The 13,595-nt window shown below is 42.0% G+C and overlaps 2 protein-coding genes across 2 annotated transcripts; both read left to right on the top strand.

Annotated features, from left to right (window-relative positions):
- The first annotated feature begins 2,106 nt into the window (after positions 1-2,106).
- Positions 2,107-3,789, top strand: LOC115881148. The gene has a single exon (XM_030898525.1). The coding sequence runs from the start codon at positions 2,107-2,109 to the stop codon at positions 3,787-3,789; it is 1,683 nt and encodes a 560-aa protein (XP_030754385.1).
- A 1,733-nt stretch (positions 3,790-5,522) lies between these two features.
- On the top strand, positions 5,523-5,969 carry LOC115881149. Its single transcript, XM_030898526.1, has one exon. The coding sequence runs from the start codon at positions 5,523-5,525 to the stop codon at positions 5,967-5,969; it is 447 nt and encodes a 148-aa protein (XP_030754386.1).
- The last annotated feature ends 7,626 nt before the right edge of the window (positions 5,970-13,595 follow it).

Genomic DNA, 13,595 nt, shown 5'->3' on the forward strand with positions numbered 1-13,595 from the left:
TAATTTTGATCGTTTCGTAAGCCCGATTTTTGATTTTCGTAACAATTATGAGTGTAGTAGTCGAAAATATGGATGTCCTTATTCGAAAACGCGGATCATTTAAGGCAAAGGTCACTCATTTTGAAAAATATGTCGCTAATTTGGAAAACACGTATCCAGACAAAATCGTGTCGGATCGCGTTGCATTTTTAGACTTGGAAACGCGTTATGAACGGTTTTCACAGGTTTTTGATGAATTTGAGTTAGTGCAAAACGAAATCAAAGAGTCTTGTGATCTTGCTTCGGTAAATTCGCAGTATGAGGAAATTTTAATGATGCTTATTTTAGGTTGATGGCCAAGGCTAAATAATTTCTTGCGGATGATAGTATAGATAACGTGAAAAGTAGTGGTAGGTCCGTTGCGGGCTCGGTAGCCACGCAAAATACAAATATTTTGCAAAATTTGGTTCAGGATTTTAAACGAGTTAAAGTTCCAACCATCGAGATTCGCACTTTCACAGGTGAATACGGTAAGTGGTTAGAGTTCCGTGATACCTATGTATCGTTAATTCACGAGAATGATGCCTTATCGGACATACAAAAATTTCATTATTTATGATCATTTTTGGCGCCTAAAGTGTTGGAAGTTATCGCGAGTTTAGGGTTTACAGGGGCAAATTACGAGGCTTAATTACGCTCGTTATTATAATACTTAATTTATGCTCGTTATAATAATAACAAAATTTTGATTCAGAATCATCTTTAGCGGTTTATTCACATTAGACAAGATTCAGGAAGAATCTCCTTCGGTGCTAAGAGACTTAACAGATAATGTGGATAAGCATATAAGATCTTTAAATGCTCTTGGGGAAGACACCACTAATTGGGACACCTTGTTAATTTATCTCGTTTCGTCTAAATTAGATTCCATGTCACTAAAAAAGTGAGAAAGTGCCAAAGGTGAGTCCAAAAAATCGTTGTTGCCAGATTTGACTAAATTTCTTCGAGATCGAGCCAATTTTTGGAGTCGTTAGAGCAGGCAAAGCCTGACAAAAAGTCAAATTCGAAATTTAGGGCAGGGATGGAATCCAAATATAATAAGCAAGGTAGGTCAAGGTCTTTTGTTGCGACAGGGCAATCGTGTTGCTATTGTAAAAAGGAGCATTTCATACAAAACTGTCCAGATTTTGTAAATTTAAGTGTGAATGAGAGAATTCAGGAAGCGAAAAAAATGCGTTTGTGTTTGAATTGTTTGAGAGCTGGGCATGTTTTAAAAGATTGTCGTTCGATTGTTGGTAAAATTTGTAAGTTTCGCCACAACGTGTTGTTGCACATAAATCGAGAAAAGGTGGCGGAAACGACCGCTGCTGCCGCTGCTACCAGTTCTTCTACTGCAGAAAAGGAGGAAACTGTGAATTGTAGCTTCGCTTCGCATAAAAATGATGGTGTTCTTTTGTCAACTGCGGTAGTTAGGGTTTTGGAAAAAAACAATAAATGGTTTACAGCACGCGCTTTATTGGATCCTGGATCGCAGAGTAGTTTTTTGTCAAGGTCATTTGTGGACAAGCTTTCAATACCTGTAACTAAAGTAAATATCAACATTTGTGGTTTGAACGAAACTGAGTCTGCGGTTTCTGCAAAGGTGAATATTAAGGTCCAATCCCGTATAAATGACTTTTCGTTGGAATTATCGTGTTTAGTCATCCCTCTCGTTACAGGGTCATTGCCCAATTTCAAGGTCGACAGTCAAAATTTGAATATTCCTGCAAATGTTTCGTTGGCAGATCCTACATTCTGCACAAGTGGTCCTATTGACATGCTGATTGGAGCCGATTCTTTCTGAGATTTGTTATGTGTAGGCCAGATCAAACTAGGGCCCAATGGACCATTTTTGCAGAAAAGCAAACTCGGATGGATAGTGTTAGGAAATGTGCCTCGGCTAAATAACTTGGAGGGTACAACAGTTTGCAATTTTGTTAAAACTGAGCAAATAGATAGGCAGTTATCGCGGTTTTGGAAATAGAGGAAGGCGTGGTTAGAAAACCACAATCTGTCGAGGAAATTGCCTGTGAGAAACATTTCGTCGATACGTTTTCTCGAGCGGCCAATGGAAGTTTCGTTGTTTCAATGCCTCTCAAGGGCAGCCTAAGCCAGCTCGGCGAATCGTATAATGCAGCCAAAAAGCAATTTCTATCCTTGGAACGAAAATTCGAGCGCGATCATGAGTATCGTGATTTGTATCGTGATTTTGTCAATGAGTATCGACGCCTAGGACATATGACAAAAGTGTCCGATCCTAGTGCATCTCAGTTTTCGTTTTACCTTCCTCACCATGGTGTTCTGAAGTTGTCCTCGTCTACTACCAAACTTCGAACTGTTTTTAATGCCAGTGCCAAAACCACCAGTGGTTGCTCGCTAAATGATCTTTTGATGGTTGGCCCAACCATTCAGTGTGAGCTTATCTCTATTTTGTTGCGCTTTCGTAAATTTCAGTACGTTTTGGCGGCTGATATTGAGAAAATGTATCGTATGGTGTGGATCGATCCTAGTCAGCGGTGCCTGTTACGAATCCTGTGGCGTGACAGTCCAGACGGAGATATCGAGGTGTACGAGTTGAACACTGTTACATATGGGACTTCAACGGCGGCTTTTCTCGCCACTAGGTGCTTGTACCAATTGGGAATCGAAGTTGAAGAAGTTTCTCCGTTAGTTGCCAACACAATAAAGAATCATTTTTATGTCGATGATGTGCTTACTGGTGGAGATACTATTGAAGACACCCTGAGTTTAGCTAACGAACTTTGTAAAGTTCTAAAAGGTGGTGGTTTTCTTCTTCGCAAGTGGGTGTCAAACGAGCCCTCTATACTTAAGGAAATCGAATCTGCAGATAACAATGGAGTAGTTGATATTGGTTGCATGGAAAACAACAAAACATTGGGTATGCGTTGGAACGGCGAAGGAGATAATTTTTTCTTTTCGGTTGGAAATCAGTCAAATTCCAAGGTCACCAAAAGAATCGTATTGTCAGAAATCTCCCAAATTTTCGACCCTCTTGGTCTCCTTAGTTGTTGCGTAATCTTGGTAAAGACTTTTCTTCGTGATCTTTGGTTGGAAAAGTTAGATTGGGACGATGCCCTTTCCCAGCAATTATATACAAGATACTTACAAATTCGTAATGATTTAAGATTTTTGAACAATTTGAAAATTGATAGGAAAGTCATTTGTAAGAATGCAAAGCTTGTAGAGCTTCATGTATTTTCGGACGCGTCGTCTTATGCTTTGGGAAGCTGTGTTTATATTCGAACGATCGATAATCATGGTAATATTTTTGTCAAGCTTTTGTGCGGTAAATCAAAGGTTGCTCCCTTAAAAGTACAGACAGTCCCGCGTCTCGAGCTTATGGCAGCTGTGTTCGCTGCACGTCTCTGTGAAAAGGTTCGGCAATCCATGGAAATTGAGTTTAATGGCATCACATTTTGGACCGACTCGACGATAGTTTTGGGCTGGATAAACACCTCTCCGCATTTATTGCAAGTTTTCGTCGCCAATAGAGTTAATTCAATCCAAGAGCTCACAAATATTGAAAATTGGAAACATGTGCGAACCCAGGACAATCCAGCTGATTGTGTGTCACGTGGCGTGAAGCCTCAGGAGTTGTTAGAGTTCGAAATGTATTGGTCAGGACCAGATTGGCTTCGAGAACCCATAGAAAGCTGGCCTGAGCCTCTTGTAGTGTCCAGATCTAACGAGTTGCCAGAATTAAAAAGGGTCGTTTTTGCAAATACATCTACGTTAGACACTGAGTTATAATCTGTGAAGACTTCAAAACAAGCGTTGGAATTGACAGGTAAGTATTCTGTCTTTTTTAGACTAACCTGAAGTCCCCATTTGCTATATTCTTGGTAAAGCCTCTTAGTCATGAACTCCAGATCGAAAGAGTCCTGCGCAATCACGACCTGATCGTCTGCAAAGCTCAGAGTAAACAGTTCCCCAATGGGTATTCCCATGCCTTGGCATCTCCTCTTCCATTCCCTAAGGGCTACTTCAACGTAAGCATTGAATATTAGAGGTGATAAGCTGCATCCTTGTCGCAACCCTTTTGTGGTATTTATTGGATTGGATAGCCTGTGTCCTATCTTAACTTACGCTTTATTTTCTTTATAGATCTCTTTTATTATCTTAAGTAGGGGTCTATCTACTTCTAAAATATTCAAGGCTTCCCATATCTTGTTGCGAGGAATAGAGTCGTACGCTTTCTCCAAATCAATAAACGCTAGATGGACTTCTTGATCTACTGCTATCTTTTTTTCCATCACCTGCTGTAGGACAAAGAGGTTATGTGTGCAAGATTTCCCCGGTGTGAATCCGTTTTGATCTTCCGAGATTTTGTCACCAATATTATCCCTGAGCTTAACCTGCAGAACTTTTCCAAAAAGCCTGCTCACTGAACTGTTAATGCTCAGGCCTCTATAACAACCGGGGTCGTTGCGATTTCCCTTTTTAAAGATAGACACTATATGAGCCACTCTCCATTCTTGGGGTAATTTATTTTGCAGACAGCACTGGTTGAACAGCTCTGCCAGGCGCCAGCGCAATTTCTCGATCCCACACTTTAACAATTCTACTGCAATGTTACCAGGACCTGGTGACCGTCCATTTTTCATTTTTTTGAGACTTAGATGTACTTCTCTTTCGCTGATCGTTAAAGTGCCCGCAAGGTTGTCTTCCTCTTCTGCAGATTGGAATTCTGGTCGGTTTTCTTTTAGTAATTCTGCATAGTAGTTGCGCCATTTTCCTATATCAATTTTATTCAAGAGCTTGTCCGTTTGATTGGTTTTCATTTGTCGGATTGTTCGCCAGACCTCAGTACTCCGTGCGCCCCCTAGTAGACTTTCCACTTGCTGACATCTTCTTTCCACATATCCGTTTTTCCTACCTTAATAGCGGCTCGTACCTCTCTGTTTTTTTGCTTGTAATGACCCCAGTTAGTCTCTGTTCTGTCTGAGAGCCATTTTTGTTAGAATTTTTGTTTTTCATTTATTAAGGTCTTTATGTTGTCAGTTATCCAGGCTAGTTCGTTTTATAAATAATTGTCGTAAAAAACAGGGCGAAAGATTATCGAGTTCTTTAAGTTGTGATGAAATAAGTCATGCGTCGTTAGTATTAGCTAGGTTATCACCACGTCAATCATTTTCCGAAGATCTTGTAACATTGTCCAAGCAAGGGCAAGTAACTAATAAAAGTAAATTAACAAAACTTCATCCATTTTTAGATGAAAACGGTTTAATTCGTGTCGGCGGACGTTAAACAACTCAGATTACGTATACGAGAAAAAACATCCTATTGTGTTGTGTTCAAAACATGATTTTACTAGGCTTTCATTCGCTCGTGAACACAAACAGCTACTGCATGCTGGCCCACAGCTCTTATTAGCTGTTATTCGGGAAAATTATTGGCCAATAGCAGGACGTAGTTTAGCTCGTAAAGTTTTCCATCAATGCGTAATTTGTTTTCGAAATTGTCCCAAAGAAATTAGCCCGGTGATGGGTGATTTACCAAAGCGGCGGGTCACACCATCTCCTCCATTTTACGTAACTGGCGTAGACTACGCTGGTCCCTTCCTAATCAAGGATAGACAGGGACGCGGCTGTCGCACTTCAAAGGCTTATATTGCGGTGTTTGTATGCTTTGCCACAAGGGCTCTGCATTTAGAGTTGGTAAGCGCTTTAACTACAGAAGCCTTTCTAGCTACTTTGAAACGCTTTGTAGGTCGGCGAGGAAAACCTGCACAAATGTACTCAGACAACGGTACAAATTTCAAAGGAGCTTATAATGAGTTATCTAAATTAGCGGATTTTTTGCAGAATAATGCAAATTCACTTGTCGAAGCTATCGAGAATAAAGGCATCTCATGGTCATTCATTCCAGCTAGTTCTCCACACTTTGGTGGGTTGTGGGAATCGGGCGTGCGAACGGTCAAATATCATTAGAAACGCGTTGCGGGAAACGCATTATTAACATTCGAGGATCTGAGTACGCTATTGATAGAAATTGAGGCTGTCCTCAACTCGCGTCCCATGTGTCCTTTATCTTGTGATCCCTGTGATTTGACACCTTTAACTCCGTCCCACTTTTTGATTGGCCGACCTATGGAATCCGTACCGGATAGAGATTACACAGCAGTACCAACCAATCGCTTATCCCACTTTCAACGAATTCAGCAAATGAAGGGGCATTTTTGGACCAGATGGTCGTTGGAATACATATCCGAATTGCAGAAAAGGCAGAAGTGGACAACGCAACAAGGCCTACTTGAGGCCAACGATTTGGTGTTAGTCAAGGAGGACCACCTGCCTCCCCTCCAATGGTTGCTTGGACGAATAGTGGAGACCCATCCAGGAAAGGACGGAGTAGCTCGTGTCGCCACCATCAGAACAAAGCAAGGCACTATCAGGCGTTCATTTGCTAAAATTTGTCCCTTACCTAAGTGTATTGGCTCTAGTAATACCTAGTTAAGTGTTGAAAGATGCTCTAGACTTTCAAGGCGGGGGGCAATATGAATAATTATTTGTGCTATACGTGGCAACTGCGCCGTCTCCATACATCGTCGCATTGCGGCGGTAGCCGAAGAAGAGCGAGGCCCCCAGGCAGCAGTCGAGCACAAGACGTTAGACCAAACGCGTCGTCTTTGTTTTTTAATTCGACTCGATGTTTTATAAGGAGACAATAATTTTTGTTTAGTTAGTTGTCTCAAAGTTTGTAATTTCAAGTGACAATAAACCGAAAGTATACAGTCCACTGAACATTTTATTTCGTCGATGGTTTATTTGTTTCCTTAAGCCAAGAGGAAACTACAGATGGTCTCTATGGGTATCTCGGGAACTACTGGAGATAGAGTCGGTTAAATGCGGAACGAATTACAGTTTTGTGGGGTCATAAATTTGCGCCTTTCAGGTTTTTGAAAAAGTTCATGGCTTAGATATTAAAAAAAAAACAAATTTTGTCTATTTTAAAAATTATTGTCCCTAATTCCATTATAATCTATTTAAAAAAAAAAAGATAAAAGTTGTAGATAATCACATCCCTAATGAGTTTGTGTTCTCCTATTTTTTCTAAAGCCTGTAATTTTTGACATATGACACAAACATATGTTTTTTTAAATGGAAACCATAGTTGGCCATGACTTCATAAAAAGCGCCTTTTTTAAGCTTTTCAGCGATATAAGCATAATATTTTTTTTCACAAAATTACGGAGTTATAGCCAATTCTTATCTTTCTTGAATAATTTCACTTAGATAGCCATGGAAACAAGTTCAATCGTCGTTGCTCTCAGAAATGTGAAACTGTCACATCCAAACTTAAAAAAATAATTAAAAATGTAAATTAAAATAAACAAAAATTGTAAATATGAATTTTTCAAATGAAGAAAAGCGTGTACGATTATTGGTTTAACTTTTCTTGGCTATACAGTTTCGAGGATACTTTGATCGATAAACGTCACTTACGGTTTTTAAAGGACGGTTTTCAAGACATGTTAGTAAACTTAAATTCATCACCTGACCTATCCATTTTATTTTTATATGCGGTATGGCTAACAACAAGGTTTACAAAAGAACTTCTGAATTAACAAAGGCACTCGAAGAGGCGGTATAGGAGAAGTTTAATTAAGTCGACCGGTCGTTCTGTGAAAATAGCTAGAAATTCAGTTTTAAAAAGATGCATTTATGTACTCAAAACAATGACGGATTTTTTCATAATTTTCTAAAATAACTTAAAGTGTATGTAGTGATTAAGCTTGAGTTTGTGTAATGTAAATTGTAAGGAGCCGTTTAATAATATTGTAAACACGCCTTTTATTTAAACTAACTAAGAACAATTTAAACGCCTAATAATAATAAAAAATATCACCAGTCCACGAGTCCACCAGTAAACCGCCAAAAAACACCCCGTCACCCGCCGATGCCGAACCATAGATCCTCCTTCAAGTCACCGCCCGCCAGTTCTTCTCTGTGGCTTGCAGCGTTGCCTATGCTACTTCGCCGTGTCCATCGCCACGTTGCCATTTTCCTTCGCCTTGGAAAATTACTGGTTACATTCGGCCATCCTGAAAAAGAGATTAATGCCCTCATTAATTTAACTCTCCAATAAATCAATCAGATCTTGGCGATCTACGCCAGCGCCATCGCCATCGCCATCACTATCATCATGCTCACTTTAATAGCCTCGCCATGCTACTATAATATCGCCTTAAAGAATCAACCGCCACAACAGCCTTAAATGCTTTATAACCCCTTACGCCTTTTACCGCCATTATGACATATCTGTCATTTCCTAATACTTTCACCACTTTATATGGACCATCGAACTTGTTAATCATTTTCCGATTTACACCTTTTTCCCCTGAACAAGTTCCAGCCTGTCGCCATAACACCAAATCACCCACCTTATAGGTATCGCCTACCTTGGAGGTGCCGCCTGCAGTTGCAACTTTACGCCTTCGATCGAATACCACCTTCATTTTACGCCCCGCCTTTGTCAGGTTTTCACTTGCTTTCTGTCGCCGTGAAAGAAGTTTAGACTTTATATCATCATAAGTCTCGCCTTTCGCCAGGGGTGCATTCGCCATTTGCACATCGCCAGACAGACTCGTATTAACACCATCATCGTGTGCAAACATCAGCTGGGTCGGGGAAAACCCACTGCTTTGATTAACGGTGTGATTGAGACCCCAAACAATTTCATTGAGCCCTTCATCCCAATCAACTTCAGATATTGCACTTGCCTCTATTGCATTTAATAAAGTACGATTCTGCCTTTCAACCTGACCATTCGCCCTTGGTGTAGCAATTGCATTCAACACGTGTTTTACACCTCGCCCCGCCAAAAATTCAGCAAACGCCTTGCTTGTAAACGCCAGCCCGCGGTCAGAAATAATACGCCTTGGATATCCAAATTCGCCAAACACCTCTCTTAATTTGAGAATCGCCTCTGAAGACCGTAATGTCTTCGTCGCCTTCGCCAGTGTATATTTAGTAAACCCATCAATCACCATAAGCACATACTGATTACCTTTTTTGCTTCGACAGAATGGCCCCACATGGTCAATGTGTACAGTGTCAAAAGGAATCGCCACCTTTTCGATAGGATGCAGAAGACCACTCGCCTTGCCATAATCACCTTTGCCGAAAGCACACCCTAAACACGCCTGAATATATTTCCTAACAAAACGCCCCATTTTAGGAAACCAATAGGTTTGCTTTAACAAACCCAAACACCTGTCAACGCCTGGATGACCAATGTCATCATGATGCTTACGTACCAAGCTAAATTTCGCCATTGCAGGTACATATAAACGATCTCCAAGTAAAGTTTTCCTATACAACCGCCCATTCGCCATTTTGTACACACTTTTTACGCCTTTATCAGCTGTACCTTCAGTCAAACCATTTACCAACGCCTGCGCCTTGGGATCTTGCATCTGGACCGTCAAAAACCAATCCTCCTCGCTCAAGTTCACCATAAGAACTTCAGCAACAGGATTTCGGCTCAAGGCATCCACATGTTGCATCTTGTGACCCGCCCGATACTCAACTGCCATGTCATATTCCTGTAGAGTCATCCACCATCGTGCAATTCGAGGAAGAAGATCCTTCTTCACCATAGTCGCCCTAACAGCTGAACAATCAGTTACCACCTTAAAGTGAATGCCAATTAAATAAACACGATAACGCCTTACAGACTCAACAATCGCCAATGTTTCTAATTCATAACTATGCCAAGACTGTTCAGTCGCCGTGGTAGCCCTGCTATAGTAAGATACCGGAATTAAGTCGCCATTCGCCTGCTTCTGCATTAGAATACCAGCCACGCCTAATTTACTAGCATCCGTATGCAGCTCAGTTTCCGCCTTGCTATCGTACAAACCCAATACTGGTCTACTCGTCAGCACCGCCTTAAGTTTTTCAAAAGCACCTTGTTCAGGATCGCCCCAACGCCATGAAGCATCTTTCCTGGTTAAATTTGTCAAGGGTCTTGCAAAGATAGCAAAATCCTTCACAAACTTCCGAAAGTAGCTTGCTAAACCTATAAACTGCCTTACGCCGTGGACATTAGTAGGAACTGGAAAATTTTCCACCGCCTGTGCTTTCTGCTTACCCGGCCGAATACCGGCAGCACTCACTTCATGCCCTAAATACTCCAATGAATTCGCCAAAAAGATACATTTCGCCAGATTCAACTTAAGCCCCGCCTTGGCTACAAGTTGAAGTACCTTTTCCAACAACACCAAACCTTCCTCTATAAATGCTGAAGGTATTAAAACATCATCCATATACGCCAGCACCAAATCAGATTGCATACCGCCAAGCATCTTGTTAACCACCCTTTGAAACACCGCCGGAGCATTCGCCAACCCAAATGGCACCTTCAGGTATTCATAATGTCCATCCGGAGTTACAAACGCCGTCTTTGCCACCGAATCGCCATGCATTGGAACCTGATGATAACCCTGGGTCAAATCTAAAGTAGTGTAATAATTTTTATTCGCCAATCTATCAAGTTGATCCTCTACCCTTGGCAGAGGGGATCTGTCCTTTAGAGTAATCGAATTCAACGCCCTGTAATCAACACACATCCGGACATCGCCATTTTTCTTGGGAATCAGTACAATAGGACTTGCATACTCCGATTCGCTCTCCCGTATAACACCTGAACACAACAAGGCTTGCACCTTTTCTCGAACCATAGCCCGTTCAGCAAAAGACAACCTATAAGGCCTATACACCACTGGCTTATCTGTCGTCAACTGTATTCTCATTTCCCCTAGAGTAGTCACGCCTAAATCATCATCGCCTACAGAGAAACAAACCGCCATCTTCTCTAACAACACATGCAATTTGTGTACATTATCTTTGCCTATATCGCCTACACGAATAGTATTCCAATCAAGTTTAAATAGCGAATTAGAACTTATTTGGCTTACCTTAACAGTAACTTCGCCCATAAGGGTGCATCTCGCCATGACGCATCCCGTCTTCCAAATCATCTGTTTTTCGCCTACATTCTTCACATGTAACTTGGAAGATTCACCGCCAGTCAGTACCTGTCCGCCTATTGCCAATACGGTGCCCTTCTTTTCAAACCGTTTGGCAGGTACCCAATACTTTTCGCCTTGTTTTCCGCCATACACCACCACCAATAGGTCTGCCTCTTCGCCAGGATCCATGCTTGTGTCCTCCAAGCATAGCACCTTGCGTAACGCCATCGCCTTGTCATCCTCCAAAGTGATCTGTTGGATCATCTCCACTGCTGGGTCAACCCGAGTGAGCTTCGCCTTGCCATCTGTGACCGTCAGTGTAACGCCTGGGGTAGCTAACGCCGGTTGACCTAAAAGAAGATCAGCGCCAGCAAGATCGCAGTCTGCAATTACCGCCTTAACATCTATTGCGATGCCGTCCACAATGATAGGTAATTTTACCTCGCCTTTCACTGTGCACGTACCGCCGCCAAAACCCTGTAAAACCACAGAGGATGGGTCAACTTTAATATCGCCACCAAGAGTGTCAAACATTTCACGCCTTATAATACTCCGTTCACTCCCAGTGTCAATATACGCCTTAAGTTTTACACCACCCTGTGTGACCGCCAGTTTTTTATATACATTGTCAACCACATCAACTAGTCTCACCTGACAATGCTTCGCCTTTGGACTCGCGCCAGATCCACCTCCTGACGGTCCTCTACTATGACTAGGGCAGCCAAACCTGTCATGTCCCGCCTTTCCACACCGCATGCACCTTTCCGCCTTAGGTTTGGGGCAATCGCGGCTTAAGTGGTCCCCCATTTGCTGACAGTTATAACACCGGATGCCAGCAGACGTACTCGCCACCGGTGTCGATCTTGCCTCTGGCCTCCTCACCTTCGATACCACTGCACTGTAGCTAGCTGGGCCGCCACGCCGTTTCAGTTCCCCACCACTAGCTGCAGGACGCCTGTACCTGTCAAAAGAAGACAGGAAACCAGTATACAAATCGCCAGGGGTTGAGCAAGCAAATGCCCGTGCATTCGCCTGCAGATCGAGAGGTAATCCATCAATCAAGCACGAAAGCGCCTTCGTGCCTGACAGTTCGCACCTCTCAATCAACGCCATTTTATCATGATAATAGTGGGTCATGGTTTCGCCATCCAATTTTCCCCTCGCTATCATATCTTTGATCAGTTGAGCAAAATCATGCTCTCGAGGGAACGCCTTCCTCAACGCCGCCTTCCAGTTCTCCCACGAGAGGTCATAATTCTCCAGCCGGTTATACCAGCCCCTTGCCGCGCCTTGCAATTTCGCCTGGGTGAAATATGCCCTCTCGTAATCGGACCAGCCATGGATGTCGCCCAACTGATCCACCTTACTTAACCACCTCACTACATTACAATCCTGGCTGTCAGGATCAAAGGGTTCAAGGATTTCACCGCCCGCCCTTGTCCTTGATCCCATACACCCAGAACTGCAAGCAGATCCCGCCCTATCGCTGCAAGCAGCTCCTAACGCCTGAGGAACGCTCTCACCTGATCTAACGCCTTTTCCCTTGCCCTTGGTACCGCCTGTACCAACAGCCACCTTTTGTTTTGACGCCTTTGCCATTTCGGCCGCCACAATCTGCTGGATGCTAGCTGCTAAACCGCCTTTTAGCAACTTCTGTACCATCGACGCAGATTCTCCATCTGAGACAGAATCGCGCTCGCCTTCGCTTGATTCTGGCTCATAGTCCAGCTCAGGAGTATTCTCCCGGCTGCCCGCCATAGGCTAAAAACACAAAAACAATACCGCCACTTGTTTTGTGCTTAATTAACCGTAAAAATAAAACTACGCCTTAATTTGTATCGCCCAAAAATCACTGTTTTCGCCTTTTGTTTACTCCACAACACAACACGTCGGTTACCCCGCTTCTGAACTGTAAACACGCCTTTTATTTAAACTAACTAAGAACAATTTAAACGCCTAATAATAATAAAAAATATCACCAGTCCACGAGTCCACCAGTAAACCGCCAAAAAACACCACGTCACCCGCCGATGCCGAACCATAGATCCTCCTTCAAGTCACCGCCCGCCAGTTCTTCTCTGTGGATTGCAGCGTTGCCGATGCTACTTCGCCGTGTCCATCGCCACGTTGCCATTTTCCTTCGCCTTGGAAAATTACTGGTTACAATATTAATAAGTTATGAAAATGAACGTCTTTGTTGTTATAAATAAGTAATTGTCAAAAAATGAAATATCATTATTAAGGTGTTAGTTTTTTTACCACACTGTCTAATACACATACATAATTCAGTTTTTTAGTATTTGGAGCAATTATTATTAATCAACTAATAATACAAATAATAATACAATTAATAAACACAAACAGTCAATTAATGTAGTTTGAATACTGGAATCATATTAATTGGTCCTCTTTAACAAATATTTAAACAGTTTTTTTTTTATTTTTTAATGAAATAAACGAACTATATCGACAATATTAGTATCTTCTGTACTCTTTAAAAATTTGGTACATCTTTAAAAATAATCTAAAATGTCAGTATTCCATGGGTATATTGATAAATGAGTTCTAAATTACAAGAAAA

The sequence above is a fragment of the Sitophilus oryzae genome, unplaced genomic scaffold (genome assembly GCF_002938485.1).
Source record: "Sitophilus oryzae breed Bouriz unplaced genomic scaffold, Soryzae_2.0 scaffold_169_pilon_pilon, whole genome shotgun sequence".
Taxonomy (NCBI): Eukaryota; Metazoa; Arthropoda; class Insecta; order Coleoptera; family Curculionidae; genus Sitophilus; species Sitophilus oryzae.

Excerpts from the sequence above, each read along its gene's own strand:
- LOC115881148 (XM_030898525.1), top strand. The coding sequence starts at position 2,107 with ATGCCTCTCAAGGGCAGCCTAAGCCAGCTCGGCGAATCGTATAATGCA.
- LOC115881149 (XM_030898526.1), top strand. The coding sequence starts at position 5,523 with ATGGGTGATTTACCAAAGCGGCGGGTCACACCATCTCCTCCATTTTAC.